The sequence below is a fragment of the Tachypleus tridentatus genome, chromosome 6 (genome assembly GCF_004210375.1).
Source record: "Tachypleus tridentatus isolate NWPU-2018 chromosome 6, ASM421037v1, whole genome shotgun sequence".
NCBI classification, from domain to species: domain Eukaryota; kingdom Metazoa; phylum Arthropoda; class Merostomata; order Xiphosura; family Limulidae; genus Tachypleus; species Tachypleus tridentatus.
The window spans coordinates 106770832-106797560 of record NC_134830.1 but is presented as its reverse complement, the minus strand read 5'-3'; the positions used below and the strand labels follow the sequence as shown (position 1 = coordinate 106797560).

General features: G+C 35.9%; 1 protein-coding gene across 1 annotated transcript; it reads left to right on the top strand.

Annotated features, from left to right (window-relative positions):
• Positions 1 to 247: 247 nt before the first annotated feature.
• LOC143253252 (matrix metalloproteinase-2-like) lies at positions 248 to 26729 on the top strand. Its single transcript, XM_076506803.1, is given in 10 exon segments — positions 248 to 375; positions 13273 to 13579; positions 14217 to 14447; positions 14449 to 14504; positions 16293 to 16451; positions 17012 to 17253; positions 24826 to 24876; positions 24879 to 24984; positions 25449 to 25712; positions 26417 to 26729. Coding segments are annotated over 8 exon segments (1146 nt in total). The 5' UTR covers positions 248 to 375; positions 13273 to 13579; positions 14217 to 14250; the 3' UTR covers positions 26488 to 26729.

Sequence of the window (26729 nt, the reverse complement as noted above, 5' to 3'; positions counted from 1 at the left end):
CGAACTGTCACGTACATGTTGTATTTTTTCACGTGACTGTAGTGAAGGTTGAATTACTCCAGTTTATGTTTCAGACCTACTATAAGTTTTAAAAATCAGTATAAACCATACTCGCTTGTCACCTGCCTGTACCTCATATAACTCAATTCATTCTTTGAGGTTATTCCTCTTTTTTTGGTGACTGATTTACACATAATGGTCGAGAAATCCTCATCAAGCATGGGACACCGATGTAACTAGACACCCCCGCCTAGTAACAGCTTTGGAAGAAGGGGCGTTGGTAGGTTACTGTGTGGTTTAACAGTTCGCTGAGGCTCTTCTTAGACGCCAGAATGCAGCTGTCTTGGCTGGATGAACTTCCTCTGTGCTCTATTGGTTGGTATATTTTTTTATTGGGGAAAGCTGGGATACGTAATTCTAATTCTTGAAGGATAACAGCGAGTGTTTTGTTTACATATGTAATTAATTCAGTTTAAAGTTAGTAGTGTAAGTGACTTATGATCGTAGTTCTAGTAGAGACATTTCCGATTGAAAAGCTTGTTATTACTAAAGAACCACTAATATAGCCGTTCAGTATTAATTTTTACAATGGAACAGTATTTAAAACCAAGATGATAAGGGTTACTACTACATTTCAGCTCGTAACTTCGTTATTTAATCACTAAACGTTTTTCAGTCTGTGTAATGATTCGCTAATATATTTTTATCTGTAAACGGTCTTTCCTTTTCTTCGTTGGTGTGGCTTTCTCTGGGCTGTGGCAGTCACAGACATATTTTTTTTCTCTTTCATTGTTTATTTGATATGAACTGTTATACTTGTAATAATATTTCCTTTTATCGTTCTTCTATACAATCTTATTTTCTTGTTCATTACCTCTGTGTCTTCGTGTCGTTATTATTTTACTCCAACTATGTAATTATGCTTCCCAGTCGTTCTCCTCGTCACAGCGGCGAGAATCGTTGAAGTCTTGACTTATATCACGCGAGAAAGGAACGAAATTTACTTGAAAAACAGAGCATCATCGTCGCTAGACAGACGCATGCGCGAAGAATTGTTGGAAGCGTTGTACCACTGTTAGTTAAAAGGAGTTGTAATTCCACAAATATCTAGTAAGGCATTTGGTTTTTCTCGTTGTTCAACATTACGTTCACATTCCCATTGCTTGTGGTTTATCACCTTTGATCGGATAAAGTTATAGATTTTTAATGTGATTTGATAAAAGTAAAAACCTTCCTTTACTCATTAAAGGTTTGCATTTTACCCAGTTTAACGTCATATTTTGACAAATGTTATTATGATGTATTTTTATGAGTATTCTAATAAATGTGTAATATTAATATTGATTTGTTACATGTAACGTGTGTATTTTTTGTTAATTTAACAACAACTTATAAAGATGTTGTTTAATTATTTTTATTTCAGTTCGTTCATTCGCTAATAAATTAACATATATATAACATTCTACTTATTGACCTGTTGTGTTATAACAAAATAGATATTTACCTCTATTTTTAATCCGTTTACTTTTGGTATTGTACCATACTTGGTTTTTTAATGTTTTTCTCAGTTACAATATTCGATGTAAAGAACTGATGAAAAGTTAGGCAGGTCATTAATTTTCAATAGGTCCAGAGTAGGTTACCAGGTTTATTATGGTTAAGCAGAACGAATTTAGATAGTTTGTTTATCATGTTTTAGATTTTGTTTATTTTATCTTTGCGTATTTTTTTATTATTTGATAATTGAACAAGAAGTGTCTTAAGATGTAGTTAATTACGTCTGATGGTGTTTTCCTGGTTTCGTTGGCAGGGCTATCAACACTTAAGCATTAAGAGTGAAACGCCCTTTCTCACGCTCACACGCATTAGAAACAAACAAACGAACAAAAAATATCACGTTGTGGTCAAATAAGCATCTTTCCATATTGTGCTTGGTTGATCGAGTTCAAGTTTAATATAAGATAGCTCAAGGAGATTGGTGAAAAGTAACTTACGAAACTGTCCTACTACGTCTTTGTAAATGTGCTTGTATCGTTAATTCATTTGGTTATGGTTAGTCAAGGATAACATATGAAACTGTCAGATGAATGCGCTGGCATTGCTGGTTTACTTGGTTATGGTTTGTAAAGAGTGACATAAAACTTTCAAGCTACGTCATGACAAGTGTGCTGACATTTTTGGTTTTTTAATTTGTCGAGAATGGCGTATCAAACTGTCAAGCTATAACCTGGTGAATGTATTGATATCGTTGATTCGTTTGGTTATGGTTGACTTATCAAACCGTTAGGTTAACGGTGTTTGTAATTTATTAACGAATGTAGTTTCCAAAACACAGTTGACTTTCTTTAGAGTCTTCGATAACATAGGTTACTTTTTAAACTATGCGAAGTGTTACTTACTTTTATCACTGAATATATTATGGTTTGTAGCCATATACTTGATGTTTCTTTGTGTTTCGGGTGAGATAGTTAACATAATATGATCGTGTCATATTATGTTAACTATTGCAGTTACTTATTTCTTCTTTTATCAACAAATTCGTAGCTTTAATGTACTATTCAACATTGAAAATGTTCATGGATCATCCAATATATATGCATTTGTCAGTCCAGTGATTCAGCAGGGCGTAGTGAGGTGGGGGAATGAGAAAAGTAAAAACAGATGGTGTTTTAACACTTGACGTTAACGCACGTGGATTTCTCATTATTTCCCTGGAAGGAAACTTGGGCCACTAGAGTACGCCCCTACAGAGAACGCCCCTTCATTTATTCGCCTTTAAATGTCTACTAGCTTTCTAAGATATTCTCTCGGTTGCTTAAAACAACAGAAACTTAACTTTTTGTGAGATAAGCGATTGCGAACCTAAACTTTCTATTTTATCGACCTTCCTGTGCTAAATCAAATGAGAGACTAAATTAACACATATGGACGACATAAAAATAATATCCTCTAAGCAGATGGAAAACAACCAGAGGACATCAGTAGCTGAACACTCTCCTGTGGAACGATCTCAGGATCCTAGCTACTGTATATTATCCTGTTAAAAAAATACTAGAAACCCCAAAACCAGTGGAATTTCTCTAGGATGATCACGAGATCCCAGAAACCGTGCATTATATGGTAACCCTATAGCATCTGTATACTGTTTCATGGGACAGTATAGTTGTGTAATACCTTGTAAACAATGTAAGACCACAGTAACTATGTATTATTATGTAGAATGATCTAATTATACCAGAACTGCGTATTGTCATGTGAAACAACCCAAAAGCCCCAAAACTGTGCACTACCATGTGGAACAATCTACTGTTATAGTAACTCTACATTATGCTGTAGAATGATATGGGTACCCCAGAATTGTATATTATCATATATAACAATCTGAACAAATATTAGAAACTGGGTATTTTCCTGTGGAATAATCCAGGAACGTAGAAACTAGATGCTCTTCTTAGGAATGATCTATGAACACAGAAAGTAGGTACTCTTTTGTAAAATAAGCTTAGAACTCAGAAACTAGGTTATTGTTGTTTTTATGTGGTTTTTTTGTTTTTTTTTGCTATCTTAGATCATTTATTGACTGGATTTAATATTGTAGGAAATCCAAAAATAATATCAGAACTCATTCAACATACTGTTAACTGTATGGTGTGGAAGTCCCAGTAATTTCAAAATTATTTTCAGATTTAATATTCTATACCACTTTTATAGCCTGCACAATCTTTTCCATAACAGCATTAAAACTATAAACGTATAGAATGTCTTCTTTAACAGCGTGAACAACTCTTTTAAGATGTGGATTGTTCTCAATAATACTCTGGGAATTCCTGAAACTCTAGATGAATTGTCCTATGTTAAAAATTGAGATACAGAAGTGAAGAGAAACACGAAATAACAAAGTCTAAACGTTAAAATCACTTAAAGGTCATAGGATTTGTTGATTTGCTGTTGAGCTCAAAGGGCTGGCTGAGCTTTACCAATCACAAGCATCAAACTTCGGGTTTTGGCGTTATAAATCCCTTTAGTTTAGAGGATATATTATTTGAAATATACTAAAGAAAAAAAGATTATTTTTTTTCGGTTCTCGTCCCAGACTCGTCTCCCTCACTCAACCTGGCTGTGGTGTGGGGTTTACCCACTCCATCACAACCTCCTTGAGCGAGTGAAGCGAGCTGGGAAATTCGACGAAACATATTGTGGCTCACTAGAAGAGAATTTTGTAGGTGTCTTTAACCTTGTTATCAAAGACAAAGACCTTCAGAGATTGATGACTCTTAGAATTTTTTATGCAGGACACATTTAGCAATCACCAGTGGTGGCGCCAGGATATTTTCGTTACGGGGTGCTGAGGTAAACTGTGGAGGGGCTTCCCAAAATGCCATCAATATGAAGTATAGATGGTAAATTATAATAATGTAAATAGTAAGGTACATTTAAGAAAGGCCTGCTATTTTGCACTGCATTTTCAATGCAGTTTTCATTGGAAACTCATACTCTGATTAGTAATTCATTATTACAAATTAGAAATAATCTGTTTATGAAAATATGCGTATATGTAAAAGGGGAAGCTCACCTAAATTCCACCCAAAGTAATACATAATAATAAAGAAAATCAAGATTAGCTTAGATTGAACATTTAATATACCATTAAGAGTAAAGCTACAAATCAAAAGAAATATAACATAAAGACATAGTTTACATAGCAGAAACGAATTATCCCATGTGAAGTTAATACACTCTGAGGAAAAGTAAGGTCACTATCAGGCTATCTATCTTTCATCATGTTATGTTTATTGTCAATATTACTTCAAAACAATGCGCCTGTTCTGGTGATTGGCAGCAAATGTGTCTATGACAGTATCAATATAGAGTTGTTTTGCCCTCTTGGAGTTTACTGATATGACAGCAAGGTTGTTGGTGTGGTTGTTACCACTGCTGTTGCGCAAGTATGTCTTGAGAAGCTTCAGACATGAGAAACTTCTCTCACAGGCAGCTGAACTGACAGGCAGGGTCGCAGCGATGCACACAAGTTTGTGAAGATGAAGGCATCCTTGTATGGCTCCAGCATGGTTGCAAGCTCCAATGGTGTGGATATTTCCTGCCACTTGTCTTTCTTCCTGGCATTTAGCCGCTTTATCTGGTGGAACTCCACTGCAAGGTCATCCTCTGCCACACCATAGTTTGCTAAATTGCAGTTGACTTTCACAGAAAGGCTGGTTTTTTCATAAGTTCACATTATTCATACAGGCCAAACTGTGATTGTGATATTGTTCTTATTATCATAAGTGTGACAAGCACCTGTTACAATAATGTAATTGCTACATTATATTAAATTCGGCACTTCTAAATAGACCAATGAGAATTTCAAAATTCATTCTAGAATTGTTTAGAAATATTATTTGGTCAGTTAATATGTAAGGTTATTATCTAATCATAAGTATAACATTAATTGGATTATAAGTCACAATTTTAAGTGTATGTCACAATCATCAGTACAATTTTAAATGGCTGATACACAATGCAAAATGATCTCACAGAGAACACAACACCGGCTAAATGCTTCATAGTTTTGACTTATACACAATACACTTATACATGCATGCTATATGTTTTACTTTTCAATAAAAGATAAATGAATTTAATGGGTAAATACCTGTGAAACCTTTGGTTTATCAAGTAAAATCCCTGATGATCTGTTGTAACTTGAAATCAACGTGGTTGTCTAATCTTCGTCATAGCTCAAGATAGAATGGCATTACACAGGAAGTGGCAATACAGCGCATGAGTTTCAACACATTCAGTACGTTACTATAGGACGCATGACACATACTTCCGTCTTAATGAAATAAGATGTACTTATTAAAGATATGAATAATCCTCTATTAGCATCATTTAGGAATTAAAATATCCAAGATGGTGAAGATAAATACTGTAAACCATGTTAACCCTAGAGGGCATAAAGCTTTTCTTGGAAGGCCTTCCAAAAATGGGCCGTAAACAAAGATGCTGAAGTAATTTTGATTCTAAATAAACAATACGCGGACAAGAATTATGTTGAATTAATTGAATGATACTGTATGTTAATTGTTAAGCAACAACGACGATTGTGTTTTCCATATTTTATGAATATATGTAGGTAACAATATTGGGGGCTGAGGAGGACTTGGCTCATTTGGGGGGGCTCAAGCCCCCTTGGCGCCGCCACTGGCGATCACTGAAAATAAAACGATAAAATTCTGACAGGAGAATGTAACAACTTGAAACTAAGCGGACAATGAGTACTAGAATAAACACCAAAATGTGAAAAACTTGCAATCTCTCATGGTCGTTGGATTCTAGTTCAAAAAGTAAAAATAAAAGTGGCCTGGCATGGCCAAGCGCGTAAGGCGTGCGACTGGTAATCCGAGGGTCGCGGGGTCGCGCCCGCGTCGCGCTAAACATGCTCGCCCTCCCAGCCGTGGGGGTGTATAATGTGACGGTCAATCCCACTATTCGTTGGTAAAAGAGTAGCCCAAGAGTTGGCGGTGGGTGGTGATGACTAGCTGCCTTCCCTCTAGTCTTACATTACTAAATTAGGGACGGCTAGCACAGATAGCCCTCGAGTAGCTTTGTGCGAAATTCCAAAAGCAAACAAACAAAAATAAAAGTTACGAATATATATACACTCTGCGTATTGTGTTTTGATTACATATATATGTCTTTCAGCTGTACTTATTAAAGATATGAATAATCTTCCATTAGCATCATTTAGGAATTAAAATATCCAAGATGGTGAAGATAAATACTGTAAACCATGTTAACCCCAGAGGGCATAAAGCTTTTCTTGGAAAGCCCTCCACAAAATGGGCCGTAAACAAAGATGCTGAATTAATTTTGATTCTAAATCAACAATACACGGACAAGAATTATGTTGAATTAATTGAATGATACTGTATGTCGAAATGAGATGTTATTGGTTTTACTACAGCACTGTTTTTCAATCACCACGATAAAGTTATAGACTCGGGGACTTGAAAGATTTTTTTATTCCCATCAAGGAAGCCTCAAACTAAATGAGTTTTAGAACCACTCCCAAATAGAACAAATAGCCATACTTTTGATTGTATATAAAATATAATAAAGATTTTGGTTTTTATTGCTAGGTATTTAGGTCAAAAACTTCATTTCATGCATTATTTGATCCAAATGAACTTAAGCAATGCCATTTTGGCACCTTTAGCAAAGCATAAATATCTAAGATGTGTGCCAAAAGATATACCTAGGCTATCTTAGATCCGTCTTTAACTAAGAAAATGTTGTTTTTTTACGTTTCTTCTCGTTATTTTGCAACTAAATGGGTTAATTCATACATAGTTTAGTTGGTGATTCCGTTTATGTTAAAAGTAATTGGTATATATATAAAAATATCCAAAATAAATGCAACGCGCAAGTACCTTTGGTTAAGTAGCTGATGCTAAGTTGGTTTTTTTTGCTCAAGGGGCGCACTGTTTTCCTGTTTTATTTCTTTACAAAGCTTCTATATTGTTCGTCTTTTAAGAATACAATACAAAGAGGTAAACCATAATACTGTATCTGAATTAGACACCATACCGTAGAGATAATTCATTATGTTTGTGTTTGTTGGCAGTCATCACTTTTTGTATGGTAACTGAGTACAAGGGTTATTTTGTTTTGGGACACTTGTCAAAGAAAGAGGGTAAAAACACGCCCTTAAATAGAACACGTTTCCACTTATTTTACAGATGCTTGGTTTTAAATTTAAAGACGCAAATACTTAACTAGTTAAATAAGTCAGTTAATACCTTTCACAAAGCAGGACATGCAGTTAGCTTCTAATGAAGTTTTTAAGAGATCTAATAACAAAAATAAGAAGGATATGTGTGCTTGGTTTGTAGTTAAACACAAAGCTATCAATAGGTTCTCTGTACTATGCCCACCAGTTTCTGGCATTGTAAGTCTGCAGACATACAGCTGTGGCGCTGTAAGAAGGAAAGGGAACATTATCTAACATTGCGCTTAATACAGTTTCTGCTTTCTGAAGGAGTATCCTTAGCTAGTTATAATATAACTTAAGATCAAAATTCGAGCGTGAGAAACGTTACATAGCACATAGCCCAAGGAGATTTGTTTTAAAATAAACAGACAAATGTTATCATCACTAATTAATACTTTCAATTCTCAACGGTTTAATTACAGTTAAGAAAACTTTAGCTACTAAATTATTAGTGTGAGCTTAACTACAAGTTAACGACGTATAATCATACTTATAAAAAAAAAAATTCTTTTTCTTCAGCAATGGCTGTGCGCGCGCTACATGGATGGTTTTGAATAGACATACATTCCTTGCTGATGACACTTCATGAAGAAAGTTTGTACGTAACACTACTTGTGGTTAACGGTTGAAAACGGTACTACAATCCATTTTGATATTTTTCCAAAACTTTAGTGGAAACCAAAACTGGCCCATGTTGACATAACAGTGTGTTTTCTTAAAGCAAAGCCACAAAGGGCTATCTGCTCAGCCCACCGAGGGGAATCGAACCCCTGATTTTAGCATTGTAAATCCGGAGACATACCGCTGTACTAGCGGGGGTCTATGTCGACCTAAACACACATTTTTGTGGGATAGTAGGTTATACGTTTCTACTAAATTAATCACTGAGCGCGAATTGCTTCTGTGATAGCGCCCTGCATTTCTGAGCTGACGAGGTAGATTCGAACCCGTGCGTGGGTTTAAAATATCCAACGTACTTTGAATTATGTTTACGTTATAAGAGAGACGATAAACCCTTTAGCATTTATGATGGGTAGTAGGGTGTTGCTGACTGATTGCTTTCTCTCTGGCTTGTAGTTGAAAATTAAGGACGGTGTCATATAATCGTAGTAATTTTGCTATAAATATAAAACGAAAGGTATTATTATTAACCGTACCAAATAACCTTTAATGCATTTAAATAAATTAAAAAGCACACAAACGGAAATAAACTTTTTTCGGGTAACCGCTTCTCGAGAAAATGTATAGAAGTCGTTTAATACTAGAACAACTTACATTACTCTGTGTAATACAAATTTTGTTTCTTGACAGTGTGTATTATTTCTTAATTAATTATGTTGTAAAAGTACAGAAAATGGACATTATTTCTCTCAAACTTTGCTTTTGTGACCTGGATAATGAAATTTAGAAATTAACCTATTTTCTAGGTAAAAACTTCTGAATAAAACGTCTGAATGAATCAAGATTTACATATATTTATACTAAAGTTATACAAAAATGTTTAGAAATAAGCAGTTTTTCGACATTTGCGACTGTAATGTAAATCACTTTCACATAGCAGCCCCCAAATATAGTCTCCCATCATGTTTTTGTTATACACTCCTTGGTAGCGGCGTTTAAATTTCAGTATATCTTGGTGGAAGCGCTCGCCTTGCTCCTCTGAGTATACTCACATGTTCTCCTTGAATTTATCAAGATGAGTGTCAAGGATATGGACTTTCAGGGACATCCTGCAGCCCATTTTGCCGTAGTTCTTCACCAGAGCCTCAACCACATAATTTTAGGCCTTGCGATTGCCCAAGAAGCCCCGAACCACTGCGACAAAGCTGCCCCAAGCTTTTGTTTTCCTTCCTACTGAGCTTGAAGAATTCTGTGCTCTCCAGGATCTTCCTTATTTGTGGTCCAACGAAGGCACCAGCTTTGAACTTTGCCTCAGACAGCTCAGGTAAAAAGTCTCAAAGGTACTTGAAGGCTGCAGACAGATTGTAACAAATTGTTTCATAAGTCCCAATTTTATGTACAATGGTGAGAACAACACCTTCTGGAGTTCCACTAGTGGCTCACACTTGACATTGTGCCTCCCCATAGAGAACTCTGTCCGTTGTGGCCAGTGCTTCCTATTGTAGTGCATTATGTTGTCCCTGTTGTCCCAAAGGCAAATATAACAGGAAAACTCGGTAAAGTCTCCTTGGAGACCCATCAGGAAAGCCACCATTTTGAAGTATCTGATAACCTCCCAGCCATACTCATAACACTTCAAGGATTCTAGCAAGGTCTTGACGCTGTTGTATTCCTCTTTGAGGTGTATCGAAAGATACTTAAATTTTAAAAGGTCTAAAATTTGTATAATGTATAATTTTACTATTCAAGCAAGCAAAAATTGTCCTTCTTACCTTCTAGAGTTTTTTTTACAGTGCTCGCAGGTAAAATTAGGTGCCCAGGGTTTGTCTTGATCCCCAACAGCTATGCCGAAATATGCCTTGTAGGCTTCACACATTTTAGCAGACGCTGTCACAGAGTACTCTTTTGCTCTTATCTTGATAAATTGGCCACCTACATAGCAGAATGCGTCTGGAGAATGCTTGCAGCTTCTTGATGCCATGACTGGTAAAATTAGATAGGTCTATGTGTTCACTTAGGCAGCTAAAACTAAACTGAAGTGGTGAGTGGTGAGCCCCTGTATATATATATTACTATGGAAAGTTCTAGAACATTCTAGAAGGTTCTTAAAAATTCTTGTAAGTTCGAGAAAATTCTCTATCAACTACTCAGCACTAAATCTACCTGGAATGTCCTGGAAATGGGTAAATTTGAGAATTTCATTACCCAGGTCCCAAAAGCAAAGTTTGAAGAGAAATTTGAAGAGTATTTTCCATTTACTTTAGCCATAAGCAATTGGGAAAGAACACTTTCTGCCCAGGAACAAGAAAAAGTAAAAATTTTGTTACGTAGTCTTATAAAGTATGGTAGTATTTAATATACAGATAGTAGGGATGAATAAGATTTCAAATAATTCGCATGCAGAAAAAACATCCTATCGACTTTCTAAGGGAAAACCGACCATTCAAAGTATTGGATTGGCCCGGCATGGCCAGGTGGGTTAAGGCGTGCGACTCGTAATCTGAGGATCGCGGGTTCACAACTCCGTCGCGCCAAACCTGCTCGCCCTTTCAGCCGTGGGGGCGTTATAATGTAATGGTCAATCCCATTATTCATTAGTAAAAGAGTAGCCCAAGAGTTGGCGGTGGGTGGTGATGACTAGCTTCCCTCTAGTCTCACACTGCAAAATTAGGGACGGCTAGCGCAAATAGCCCTCGAGTAGCTTTGCGAAATTCAAAATAAACAAACAAATAAAACAAACAATCAAGGTATTGGTTATTATATATTACGAGCATATGTACTAATAATTACACTAAAAATGTCGTTTAGATTTCCAGTATAACAATCCAAAAATATGTATAAGAGCAAATTTTTTGTCTAATATCTACCTACTTATCTGATTACCTACACAGCTCGGACTATCGCTACATGATTTCATCAGCTTACTTGGCTGGTCCATGTGTATCCGTTTTTGCTTTTTCTGTAAATATATACCGATTTTTTGTAAGTAGTAAACATATTTTAAGCCCAATTCAACCAACAGATGACGAAATATATAAATGGTTAGACTATTAAAAATTATGAATTTTAGAATGAAGTAGCGATCCTGCTACAAAATGTAACAAAACAAGAATAAATCCATAATTACAACTTTATAAAATTTAATATTTACTTTGGCAGCTTTATACACTTAACTATGAGTCAAAGTAAAGATTACATTTTATAAATTTGTGGTTGTGGTTATAATTATCATAAATGTTATCAGGTACTTCTCTATATCAAAAATGTATGAATGTTGTGTCAATTCTGTGGACATATGAAACCTGAACAAATAAATAGAAAAAAAATAAATGTTAATGAAAGATACGGGTCGTTGGTTATTCGTAGAATTGCTATAAGTATTCAAAACAAAATAAATGCTGCAGTAAAAAGTAAAGTGCTTCCAGTTGGGTAGATTTTAAAACGATTTTCAGTCCCTACTTTGGTTGCTACTGTAATCCGTATAGCTAAAATCTATTCAACTAGTATTACTTTATTTTTTGTGTACTTTTTTCGTTTCAGCATTCATTTTATTTTGGAAACTTCTTGTAGAAATTATACAAATAACTAACAATTCCTACTTTCTGTTAAAATTTTATTTTTTCCCTGTTTATACAATATAAGTAAACCAAGGTAATCAGTAATATCCCCCGTACCAATGGTCAACAGTAAGCTCGCGGATTTCCCATGCTAAACTCCAGGGATTGATTCCTTTTGTGGACAAAATACAGGCAGTCTATTGTGTATCTTTGCACAAATAAAACAACAGCGATCATAAGAAATTAGGGTAAAAGATAAACTAAACATTGAACCAATTGTTTGGAGTCCTACCGCTGCGACAGCGGTAAGTGTACGGATTTAAAACACTAATACCCAGCTCGGGAGACACAGCAGCTAGTCTGATGTGGGTTTGTTATAAGAAAAAACACACAAACTGAAATTAATACAATAATACCTGACGTAATGATAACTTAGCTTCTAACATATTTAATAATTGCTCTATTAATGTTCAGAAAAATACTGGAAAGCTACTAGTACTTAAATGCTTCTGTTGCTGTGGAATGCCTCGCAAACAAATATTGATATTAACAAATGGTTAATATTATACTTCTATAAAAACGAGATCTTATTATTTTGTGGGTGTCGTTATATAATTAGTTTTGTGTAGCTTTTGGTCTAATATGAAAGATTAAATGTTTACGGATAACGCCTGTAAAATTTCTCCGTATTCACCTGCAACCAATTCACCTGCAGAATGTTTAGTTATATTATTGATTTTGCGGACTGTTTTCCTTCCCAAAGTTTCTGAAGAAGAGGTCGCCCTATAATCTGACCAATGTGGTATCTTCAGACTTGGAACTGATATGTAAAATAATATTGGAATTCTCATACAGTATCTTATATGCTATGCAAATTATGGCAACAATAAATTAAAACTCAATTCATTACTCTGCACAAAACAATTAAAGGAAAATCGGAATACATAGGATTAAAGCTATGGAAAGGCAAAATAAAATGTTATAAAATGTTAATCCATCCTTCCATAAGCTCATTATTTATAAATCAGACAATTGATAATTAAATATGTTTTCTGAAATCCAGATATCTGGTTTTAGCCATTGGTGACTTAAAGTTTAAATTGTTCGTGAACCATAATGAGACCTCAAAAAATTGTTTGGGTATTTTACTCATGTATAGAACCACCCTCAAAAGTCTGTTGTAAACGAGCTTTAAGTATATGTATCAATTGCATAATATGAATCCGTTTCGAAACTAAAAGTGCAAATACTAGAACATTTGAAAAAAAAAGCAGTAAGCAATCCATAACATGACTGTTATCTGTCGTTTCTGTCTTTCAGGTGTCTCCTCTGAAGTTGAACCAGATGTTTGCAGACAAAACTGATTGTTTATTTAAGTTTATTTAGTTAAGCACTGAACTATACAATGACCTATCTGTGTTCTGCCCACCACGGATATCGAAACCTGCTTTCTACTGTTGCAGATATACCGCTGTACCACTGGAGAGCGCCGCAACTGAACGACTGTGTTAATTATAAACTGGCTTCATATTGTCGACTTGTATGTGGGACGTCCAATAAGATGCATTCACCTAACAGTAAGGCACACAACAATTTACCTGCAATTATACCAGGAACAATTCCAATGGTATAATAACATCTAAAGCAATATTATAATTATTTTACAGCTAAGTCACACTTTATAATACAGCCAGATAAGATGTGTATTTTAAGAGCATCTATAACCACGTCCAACTACATTTTTTTATAAGGATGTGATGCATTTAGTGGTGGCAAACGTATGGTGTGTAAAGGAAGAAATAAAAAAAAAATATTTTACTTTGGAAGTTTATATATCATACTATGTTACAGCCTACATAATGCTTAATTCTTCTTACGATTCATGCCACACGCACATTTCACTGACGTCACCACAATACAAATTCCAGCATTAAGTGTTTTTTATATATTAATCATCCATTTTAGTATCTACTGACTGACGGACAGACAACATACTATTGTATGTGGTGCAAGTTGTTAAAACAAGTGACACTCCACGTGGCCTTTAATCCTCTTTAGAAAAATATTAAAACACTCGCAAATTTCAAAATAAGTGTTAAATATTTGGCGTCAATTCAAACAAAACCAACCATATGAATAATCATTACAGACAACAAGTTTCTTACAATAAGAAGACGATAAAATCATTTTTATGTTTATTTAAGTCTCAACAGCTAGCAAGCTCACTGAAATGGCTATCAAGTAAAAATTGATTTGATTTTCAGTATAAATGACTGACCTGAGGAGGCAAACACTAGTATGATCAGAGAACAGCTGGTCAAAACCTTTCACATGTGGAGTGAAGTGTCCAAACTGGAATTTCAAGAAGTTCAAACCACTGACGCAGATATTAGAATTTCCTTCTTTCGTGGCTACCATGGTGATGGGTATCCTTCTGATGGGAAGAGATTAGTCTTAGCACATGCATTTTTTCCTGGAGATGGACTGGGAGGAGACACATTTTGATGGAGAAAAACTTTGGATCCGTGGTCAACCTAGTTCTGACAATGAAGGTTAGAGCCTTTCAGTCATTAATATCAAACTATGTCATTATGTTATCTTTCTATCATGATCATATATTTGTTCCAAAAACTAAAGAACGGACTAGATGAACAACAGGAAAGGAAAGATAACAATGCATTGTGACTTTCCTCAGACCATTAAACTTCGGCAATAACTTGTATTATTTGTATATCAAACAATCGCTTAATTCTCTGATTGGTATATTTGGTATACGGGTATATTGTTTAATTGGTAGCAGTATAATCCGTGGCGCTTGACGAAAGCTGAATCATCAACTTCGATCAATCATCTAACGTTAGGTGTCACTATGCAATGGCCTTCATATGAAAACAAATTTTGAGAATTGCGTCACCAATTTAATATCCTCTTTTAAAAACCATCAACAATATGTGACTTACAATTTTTAAATTTTAAAGCGTTTGTTTGTCATTTTTACAAGTAAATAATTCTTTGTATCCTAGTCTGGTCTCCTGTTATTTAAAAACCACAAGAGGCGAGGTAGTTTAACTTGCTAATCAAGATTTCGATCCTTTGAAAGTTTGCCCTTGTATAAGTTGACTCATAAATGACAGCTTCTCATGGCAAGTTAGGATGCGAAATAAATAGTTTCATAAAAATCAAACTGAAGTCGATTTACTTAGGATGTTGAATAGTTTGACAAAAGAGTAGGCTTATTGAAGACGCGAAATATTCTGATAATATCTAAAAATTATTTAGAGAGGATCTGAAATACGTGACAATGGCTAAAGTTAAGTTGATTTATTGAAGACGTGAAATAGTCTAATAGAAGTTAAAATGAAGTGGACTTTCCGAGAATGTGAAATAGTATAATAATAACTAAACTGGGTTGATTTATTGAGGATTTAAAATAGTTTGATAATAGTTAAACAGAACCTACATTTTAAATCAACGGAATTCTGAGCTTCTACTCCTCCTGAGGCCCGGCATTGCCAGGTGGTTAAAGCACTCGACTCGTAATCCGAGGGTCGTGGGTTCGAATCCCCATCACACAAAACATTCTCGCTCTTTCAGCCATGGGGACATTATAAAGTCACGGTCAATCCTACTATTCGTTGGCAAAAGAGTAACCCAAAAGTTAGTGGTGGGTGATGATGTCTAGCTGTTTTCCCTCTAGTCTTACACTGCTAAATTAAGGACAGCTAGTGCAGGTAGCCCTCGTGTAGCTTTTCGCGAAATTCAAAACAAAACAAACTCCTCCTCAAGGTGTAACCGTATTACAACATTTTGAATAGCTTTATTCATACTTCTATTGAATAGGTTTTATTTACTTGAATACTACTGCAGTGTTATTTATTTAGTTAGCGAGGTTCATAAACTTTATTGTTTTCATAAACACGTTTCAGACATCAGGAAAAATGTTAGTCACGTAGTAACTGATATCTTTAATTATGATTTATAAGTTACTAAGTAATGGGATGAAATTTATAATAATTTAATTGCTCCTGTAAAAATGTGAAGTTATTACGACTTGTCAAGTTTGATGGTTTTTGTTTTTGTTGGTTGTTTTGTTTTTCATTTTCATTTTTCGACGTGTTCTGTGTATTAGCTAAGAGCTGTATAATTTGTTTAGTGCGGAGAAATTTCGAAATAATTTACGACCCTAAATCTCGTATTAGTTGTGTATATTAAGCTAACGTTGTCAATTTTAAGCTGTGGAATTAAAATGCAGTTCAAGTGTATATTAATTATACGAGTTACTCCAATTACAAGATACAATAACTTTTTTTTCAAATAATATATTTCTTTTTTTTTCTCAGGTGTTGATCTATTCTCTGTAGCAGCTCACGAGTTCGGACACTCATTTGGGTTAGCTCACAGTTCTGTCATTGACTCATTGATGTTTCCTTACTACCAGCTTATTGGCGACGGTTTGAGACTGCCCCACGATGATACCATTGGGATCCAACTGTTATATGGTAAATGATTCCATTCGACCATCTTTATTTGAAGCTATAATATAAATTTCAGCTTCTTTAAGAAAATTAAACACGTTTAATATAATGTAGATTTATTATGTGAGTGTTGTTTGTCTGTGACAACTGAAATATTTGTAAGAAAAATCGAAGTAGATGTTTTTCAGAAAAAAAAGTATAATAATTGTTTTTAATGTTAAGACGTTTAAAACATGAATTTCAAAATCAAATATATGGTGCGATATGTGTAGCTAGATACTATAAGGTGCTATATATCCAAACTGGACTGTACCATGATATAAATTGTTATATGCAGTACACGTCTAAGCCAGATACTGTAACATGTTTTCGCATGTTTAAGCTAGACTGTGTTACACTTCGAAACTATATACCAGAACATGGTGTTATATTTCTAAGCTAGAAAATTACATTTTCTAAACTTCTCTGTATTCGTCTGTATACCCTGTATTCCCTGTATACATTTGGAAGACTTGATAAACTTTCTTCTCTTCAGTGCTCTAAATGTTAGAGAATAATCGGTGCATTTTCTTGGCTTTCTACAGGTGCTCGAAAACTCCCAGAGTGGAAACCATTACCTCCTGGCACGATTCCTACAACACAACATACCACCACCACCACCAGAGTCTACAAAACGACAACATATGTCGAGAATATCTCTCCCTCAGATGATGAAGGTTTGTTACCTTCCACAAGACCTCCACGCCCTCTTGCTCCAGATGCCTGTAACTCTTCCATTGACGCTTTATCAATTATCAAACGAGAGCTTTTCATTTTTAAAGGAAAGGTATGTTATGGGATATAAAAGTAAGAACGCAACTACGATCTAAAGTAGCTTCAAGATAAATATTACCAATACAACAAACAATATAGAATTTTAATTCCATTGTTAGTCAATCAGTATATTAAAGTCATGAATAACACTTTTGTTTTCTCATCATTCATAAACTGAAATATAAATATTTGTGTTTGTGTCACGTGTTTTATCATAAGAATGAATTACTGTTTCTGCATGATTTTAATGTTTTATATGCAGGAAAGCTATTACCTTCAGTTCGTATTTAGATTTCATCATTAACTGATTTGGTTTTCTTTTCAGTTTTGGTTATTATTTATGTGTAACTGAGCAACAACACTATCTGTTGATGACAGGGAGAGGCCTTAGGTGAAAATATAGACTTTCAGAGTTGTCTATTACTAGACATTGAACAAATACAAAACATAAGCAGCTCGTCTTGCTTCAGCCTGACTCCTTATGGGAAGGCTCTGGATAAATGTGCAGTATCAGCAAATATATCATGGAGAATAAAATAAAGCACTTAGCTTCTATTATATGCATAATCCATTTAAATTTTTTTTTGTATAACATGATATAATTTACTGGAAATAGGAAAGGACCTTAAACTCGAAAATATTTGAACAATGGACCTTCCTCTCTCAGAGGTGATCTATAAGACTTTATAATTCTTTATCCTTTTTCCTCGGTGTGGATTTCTGTACGTGATGAGGGGACCTACCAGGGAAGATTCTGTTCTTTCTAGTTACCTCCTCTGGGATCTAAACATCCACCCACGTGTTCGCCGTGGGTAGCGACCCGTGAAGGGGAGGAGAGGATCCTGGTGGTTGAGGGTTCCAACCCTAACACAGCACTTTGGCCTTGAATTACTGTAGATGGGCGGCTATTGGGTGACCCTCCTTGGGTCAATCAGCTGGTCCACTTGGGCTAGAGTTAACCAAGTACCAGTGTTGGAAGTTCTCAACAGGTGTTGTGGACATTGTGTCTGATGCTGGTGTTTGGGTATAGTGCTCACGAGACCCTGGCGTTACTGCAATGTCCTTGCATGACATTGTAGTGCATCCCCTCGTAGGAATCCATAGTGGGTGGGGTCTGTGGGAACCGAAATTTTCCTTTTTTCCTATGGATCCTTCTACGAAAAATTTAAATAAAATAATGAAAAAACAGTCAATAGGTAAATGACCATGTCTTGAAGACTTTGAGCAGCAATCTTCAACATCTGTAACACACATACCTCATTTTCTTATATTATATTCTCTTTCAGAAAAACCTTTAGGGCACATGTCCCCCTTTTTTATTCAGAAGGGACTAGAGGGATTTGCTGGTTCTCCAAAGTCGCTAAAGAAGCTTTGATCTGGATATATATTGGTTGAAACATCCACATCCCAACACAGTGAACTCCTCTTGAATACAAAGGCAATTGGGGATGTACCTATTGAGGTTACCCCTCATGCTTCCTTAAATTTATCACGAGGAGTTATTGTTGAGAGAGATTTGAAGAACGTCCCCGTGTCAGAGATTCTCGCTGGTTTCTCCACTCAAGGAGTTTGTGCAGTGAGGCGCATCTCCACTCGCAAAGATGGAGTTACACTGCCGACAAATATCCTCGTTTTGATATTTACATCACCACGTGCACCTGCCGCCATCAAGGCAGGTTATCTAAATTGCAAGGTACGGCCGTACATTCCAAACCCTCTTTGATGTTTCCAATGTCAGAAGTTCGGCCACTCAAAGACATCATATCGTGGTTCCCTGATATTTGTTCGTTGTGGTGGCAAGGACCACGATGCCTATGAGTGTGACACAGACCCACATTGTGTCAACTGCAATGGTTCTCCCCCTTCCTACTTTCGTTCTTGCCCAAAAAGGTTGGAGGAAAAAAAGGTGCAGCATTTGAAAATGACACATAACATTAGTTATCCTGAGAATCAGAAATTGCTGTCTGACACTTAATACCGGACATATGCTGCTGCACTTCGTTCCACAACTAGTCTGGGAGTGCAGACAGATCTCTGTGCCTCCAAGAGAATCGTTTTCAAAACAAATGAAAACCCTTTCGATTTCCATGGTTAAAAAGGTTGATGAATCAACTTCTACACCCACCTCTGTTCCTCCCATACATTCCAACTAATCCCAAGATCCACATCCTTTAGTTCCAGGTACAGGCATTTCCTCAGATACATCTTTTTCTCCCACCCCAAGATGCAATACAATCAGTCGTTCGCGTCCTCAGTCACTGGATTTCCCTTCCAACAACAAAGACCTGCCCAATCGACCCAGGGCAAGATCCATGAAGGTCGATAGATGTCCTCCGAATAAGGATAGTAAGAACAAAAGACGTGGTCGTAAAGAGAAGAGTTCTTCAGCCACCTCGCCTACACGTCATTAAAAATGGCCACCTTGATACAATAGAACTGTCGAGGTTTACGTTCTAATCTGGATGACATCAAAACACTGATTGCTTCCTACCATCCTGTATGTCTTTTTTTACAAGAAACATTTCTCAAAACTGCTGATACTGTCTCCATTCGGCAGTTTTCTCTGTACAGAAATGACAGGTTGTGTGATGGTCGAGTACATGGAGGGGTGGCACTGTTGGTTGATCAGCATGTGCCCACCCTGTCTTTGTCACTCAACACACCTTTGGAGGCCATAGTCATCCGTGTTTCCTTGGATCATACCATCACTGTTTTTCTCTCTACCTGTACCCTGGAGAGACATATGATCAATCAGACCTTGATGCTCTCGTTGAACAGTTGCCATCTCCCTTTCTAATCCTAGGGGACTTTAATGGACATCATCTCCTCTGGGGAAGTGCTGTTATTGATAGGAGGGTCGCTCTGTAGAGCGTATGCTCTCTGATCACAGTCTTTCTCTTTTCAATACTGGTTCTTCCACTTATTTTCACGCACCTAGTCAGTCCTTTACCACTATTGATCTCTCGGTTTGCTACCCTTCAAGCATGATATCTCTCCTGCTTCTCTTGATATTCTTCTAATTGTTTTTAACCAGATCTGGCAGGAGAATTTTTTTTTTTCTAATGCCTGGCGACAGGCTATTATCTTACCTTTCTCTAAGCCTGGGAAAGATCCCAAGATTCCTTCAAACTATCGTCCAAATTCCTAGAACAAGCTGTCTCTGTAAGAGAAGATAGTTAATGCTCGTCTTGTTTGGTTCCTCGAATCAAACAACCTCCTCTCGCCCACCTAATTCGCCTTGAAACATCAATCCGAGAAGCCTTTCTCAAACGACATTTGTATCAGTATTCATTGACATTGAGAAGGCTTATGACACAACATGGAGGTATGGCATTTTGCGAGACCTTCATATATATGGGTTACGCGGCCATTTATCCATGTTTATTAAAAAAATTTAATGGAAGGAGATTCCAAGTTTGTGTGGGTTCGACACTTTCCCGTTCTTTTCTACAGGAACTTGGTGTCCCTCAGGGCTGTGTTTTGAGTGTCACACTTTTCAGTGTAAAGATAAATGCCATCACTAAACAACTCCCTCTCACTGTTTCAAATGGGCTCTATGTCGACGACTTTCACATCTCGTGTCAGTCGTCGAGCATGAGATATATTGAGCGGCAAGTACAAACTGCCCTCAATCGTGTACTGAAGTGGACCACGGCTTTAATTTCCCTCTCTCTAAAACCGTTTGCTTGCACATTTGCCGCCAACAAGGTATTCACCCTGATCCTGAACTCCGTATCGGTGAAGTTTTGCTGCCAGTGGTACCTTAAACCAAGTTCTTGGGGCTTATCTTTGACCGTAAGCTGACCTTTATACCACACTTAAAGCAGCTACGGGTCAAATGCACAAGAGCACTGAACATCCTCCGTGTCCTCTCTACCACCAGTTGGGGAGCAGATCGATGTTCTATGTTAAAGATATATCGTGCTCTTATTCGATCAAACTCGACTATGGATCAATGATCTATTGCTCTGCCAGACCCTCGGCCTTAAAGATGCTGGACCCCATTCATCATCAAGGACTTCGACTCTGCACTGGGGCTTTCCGCACCTACCCAGTTCAAAGCTTATACGTAGAATCTCATGAACCTTCTCTGCATTTTCGCTGTTTGCAACTGTCTTTACTATATTCTTCGAAACTTCTTTCCTTACCAAAGCATCCCACCTGGGGATGTGTTTTCCTTTGTCAGTGGGCCATTATTTTTTAAGAACAGACGATCTGCCGTTGCTCCTTTTGGCCTTTGCATCCAGGCGCAGTTGGATGAATTGGGTCTGTCCTTGGATAACATTGCATAATCCACTGGTCAGCCCATCCCACCATGGTTTATTACAGTCCCCAAATGTGACCTTTCGTTAAGTCATCTGAGAAAGGCAGATACTCCCGATTGGAAGTACCGTCTTTTATTTACTGAACATCTTTCGAACAATCTTTCCATTCCAATTTATACGGATGGTTCCAAATCAGATAATTCTGTGGGCTCTGCCATGGTTTGTTGCAGTTCGGTGGTTGCGCGCAGAATCACCTCTACAGCTTCTGTGTTCACTGCTGAACTGTACGCCATATCTCTTGCCCTGGATTATATTGAAGCTAAGCAGTACTCCAACTGCACTATTTACACTGACTCGCTTAGTTCTCTGCTGGCCCTGGAATCGCTTTACGTTGGCTCACACCCTGTTCTCGCTGATATTCAAAACCGACTGGCCCATTTCTCATTAACATCTACTTCTATCCAGTTTTTTCTGGATACCAGGTTACGTGGGAACGAGCTTGCAGACACGATAGCTCAATCCATCTGCTCTGGCACTATCACCACTGTGCGTATTCCGTACATGGACTATGGTCCTGTATTCAAGGCTCGGCTCCGTGCCAGCTGACAATCCACTTGGAGTGAGCAACGCGACAACAAGCTTTTCCAAATAAAACCCTATATTGGGCTTTGGCCATCTAGCTTCCGTAAGGTTCGGAAGGAAGAAGTTGTTCTAACTAGACTACGCATTGGTCACAGTTTTTAAACTCATAGTTTATCTTTATCTGGAACTGTTGCACCAGTGTGTTGTTTGTGTAACACTCAAATCACTGTAAGCCACATTTTACTTTCTTGTCATCGTTACGACTCTTAACGACGGCACTATTTTAAACACCTTCTATCCCAAGAATTGTCCGTAACATTAGACAGTGTTATTGGTGACAGTGAAACTGTCTATCTTGACAAAGTTTTTATTTTTTTAATGACCATTAATCTTTTTAATCTCATTTAAATGTTTGATATTTATTCATTACACCTTTTTAATTGTGGTTCCCTTTTACGAGTCTCAATCTCTCTAGTTCTATTTGAAATTGAAAAATGGCCAGAACATTAAATAACTCGACACCAGGACTGGAAAGGCCAACTTCAGGTGACTAACGCTGCTGTTTGAACTAACCATTTGAACTACCCGTTAGTCGTCCTGACGAGTTGTTATTACAATTTTGCTGCATGTCTTTTAACACTTTTATTACTTTACCTTTTGATAATGGCTGTTATGACACATAACCCAAAACCAGGACTGGAATGTGACTTCAGGTGACTGACGGTGGTTCCTGTACTTACCTGTTAGTTTTCCTGGCAGGTTATGATCATTACCATTATGCTAGAGAAAGTCCTTTACAACTTCTCTTACTCTACTTTCTCTCTTAACACTGTAGACTAGGTGCCAACATTGGTTTTATGCTTTTTCTGTTTTTCAGTGATGTTTTGTTTTACGTATGAAATTTCTTTATCAGATGATGTTACTTCTTATTTTATGTATAAGTGAAGAAGAATATTTCATAATATGTCAACCACACTACACATGCTTATATCCAGCACCGATGAGATCCAATACCATGGTTTTTCAGACCGGCTTGAATATGAGAGACATAATAGTGATCTAGACTTTATACATATACATATCATCCATTTTCATGAAAAACAACTGTTAGGATGTGAATCGGATTAAGCAAGTGAATTCTAATTTTTCTTGTTTGTTTTTGAATTTTGCACAAAGCTACATGAGGGCTATCATACAAAGTCAAGTACTTTCTAATTTCCCAGAAGGAAGGCAGCTTGTCATCACCACATCTTGGGCTACTCTTTTACCAACGAATAGTAGGATTGACCATCACTTTATAATGCTCTCTGCAACCGAAAGAGTGAGCATGTTTGGTGTAATGGAGATTCAAACCCATGATCCTCATATTGCCATGCATTCAGACAAAGAAGTAGCTAACTAAAATTTAAAAAATATTTTGATTTTGTTTTCATCTCTGCTGTGTTTTATTGTTGAAAAAGCAAACAATAAAATTAATGGCATACTTCAGGCATTTTTACTTCAGGCATTCAGGTATATTTTCGAATATTATTTCAATATATATACATTTTTTTTTTTTAGTTTTGCATCTCTTTATATCTTGTTATTTATACCGAAAATATATCTTATGCCCCTCTTTTCACAATATTATTAGTGTATAAATCTAATAACTCCTTTTTTAATGATACGTTGAGTATTGGAACAGATAACCAGTTCATATGAAGAAAATGTGTGTTTTCTTACAGCAAAGCCATATTAAGCTATCTGCTGAGTTTACCGAGGGGAATTGAACCCCTGATTTGAGCATTGTAATTACATAGACTTACTGCTGTACCAGCAGGGGAAATATGAAGAAAGAGAGGTCATGTATCAGATGATGTTACGTTTTACCTTCAAAAGTCTGGATTAATAGAATTGTTTCCAGCCAATTAAAAAAAAAAGGTTTAAAATTAATTTTAAATTGCTGCATGTAGTCTAGCTACTGAACAACTAGGATGTTCAGTGTAGATGGAAACAGAGGTTAACAGAGGCAGGATTGTTATAAAAACTGAAAAAATCTTACTACAATAGTAAGATCATTAAAAAATCAACAGAAAATAAGGACCAAGGGTTAACAGTAGTGAGATCATTACAAAATGTACTACTATCAGTTGCTTGCTCTATAAAATTATCTGTCTGTATATATATTTATATATAATGTTATGAAATCTCTGTTAGTTAACAACTGAATATAACGTTATGAAATCTCTCTTGATTTAACAATTGAATACAATATTATGAAACAAGTACAGCACTAATACATTAACGACTGTTTTATTGTGTAGAACTTGATAAAACATTCAAAAGGCCTAAACTTGGTTGTGCATTGGAGCAGTTCAAATAGAATGCTACATTCTTTACAAGCTGTTGCTATTATTTACTGCTTAAGTCTTAAAAAAACTGTTTCTCATTGCTGGCTGATACTCCCCACATTTTTGTATTTCCTCATTCAAATTGAACAGTTGTCCACACTTTTAGATAATTCTTATGATAATGAGATAATTCATATGATCTTATTAAATCTACAATAAAATTTATATTTAAGTCTCAAACATTTATGAACTATTGTCATCATGACAAGCTCATTTACCTTTGCACTTTGAGATTTAAATCTTGATTTATTAGATTAGTTTGTAAACAGTTTAATTTAATGTAGAGAAAACTTGAATTAGGAATTAATGTTTAGTGCTAAAAGTTATTGTAATATTTTGTTTATCAAGTACTTCTGGAGACTGGGCAGTAAGGAAATGAATAACAGTGATTCATCTCTCCTCCTCCATTGGCCATTGACCATTTTTGGTATAATCTACCTGCTGACTTGGACAGGGTGGATGCTGTGTATGTTCGTCCACTTGATGATAAGATTGTTTTCTTTTAAGGTACGTTTCACACACAATTTTTGTTGTTGTTGTAAAACAGACATTTGAAAGCATGGCATAAGCTTAACTTAATTGAGTTAAAACATTTTTATTTTACAACATCATATTTCACTTAAATTGTGTCATCTTCTAAAATGATTAATCAACTTGATTTGTCTGTTTTTTTTATACTCATTCTTTAGTCAATATACTTACATACAAATACATAACTACTGGATAAAACTTGCATTAAAAAGCTTGGAAGCACAAGAAACAGTTTTACCTGTTTTACCTCGTATGTCTCATACTGTATTATGAAAGAAACAGAACATCACTGTCATATATATTCTTCTTTAAGAACTTGTTTCATACATTATTTTTCTTCACTACATGAAGAAAACACTTTCATCTGATGTTATTTTAAACCTTTTTTTTTGAAGATTATTATTTTTTTGAAACATGGAGTAATTTATGTGTACTTTCAGGAAATCAATTTTGGCTGTTTAATGCCAACATTCCAGAACCAGGTTATCCTCGACCACTAACAGATCTTGGGCTCCCAGCCAACCTACAACATATTGATGCAGTTCTAGTGTGGGGTCATAATGGTAAAACATATTTATTTAGTGGAGATCAATACTGGAGATTTGATGAAGTTGAGGGAAGAGAAGAACTGGATTACCCTCATAGCATTATCATGTGGAGGGGTATTCCAGCTGAAACTGATGCAGCTTTTCAGTGGGAAGATGGTAAGTAGATACCTGCTAGTAGTAAGATGTACTTACTTATTGAATTAATGATAGCAGTTTATATGATAATGAGATAAATAATCAATTGCTTCTACACTATGATATCAACTTACAATTGTAGCTTAAAATATTGTAAATTACTTATAAATATTTCTCTAAAATTTGGATGTAGCATGTACTAGATCTCAAGAGCAAAATTATTAGCATTCTATACACTAGCTTCACTTACTTTTTCCACAAGTCATAATTTACTTATTTTTAGATTGAAAGTGCACTCATCAGAACAAACTTATCAAATGAATGCTTGTAAAATACTGCAATTTACAAATTAAATTTACAATATGTGAAGGCCATTCAAAAAGGAAAAGAAATATAACCACTGTGGGCCCTTTGACATTATGGGCTTAAGTATGGCTACTCTCCATTTGGGATAATCCTAATGCATTAAGAACAGTGTCTTATAGCAATAATTTGAAAATCATGTATAATATGATTTATTGTATTTAAACAGTCTTTTACAAGTTACTACAACAATACATTGAGTTAGGGTTAAAGATTTTTATTGTTAATTTTTGAGTGCATCTATAACAATCATAAGATGTGTTAGCTTAGCTGTTTGTTTTCAAGCAGTTTCCATGCTTAACAAATTTCACAACACATTTATGAGACAGGCTGAAATATATACATGTATTGTATTTTCTTAGGAAAAACATATTTTTTCAAAGGTGAATACTTTTGGACATTTGACGATAAAAGAACGAAAACAGATGCATAAGAAACAAGACTTATCTCCAGCTTCTGGTTCAGCTGTTCTGTTCAACATCAACAAACTATTCTGGCATCAAATGAGGAGGCATCCACTAGACACATGAATGGTGGGATGTTTGGGAATGGTGCAACTTACATTATAGAAAGGACATTAGTTTTCCAGTGCATTTTCATCCCAGTGTTGTGTGTTCTACACACCTGTATATTCACAACATTTAGACAATGAAAATACCTGTTTAGATTTGGAAA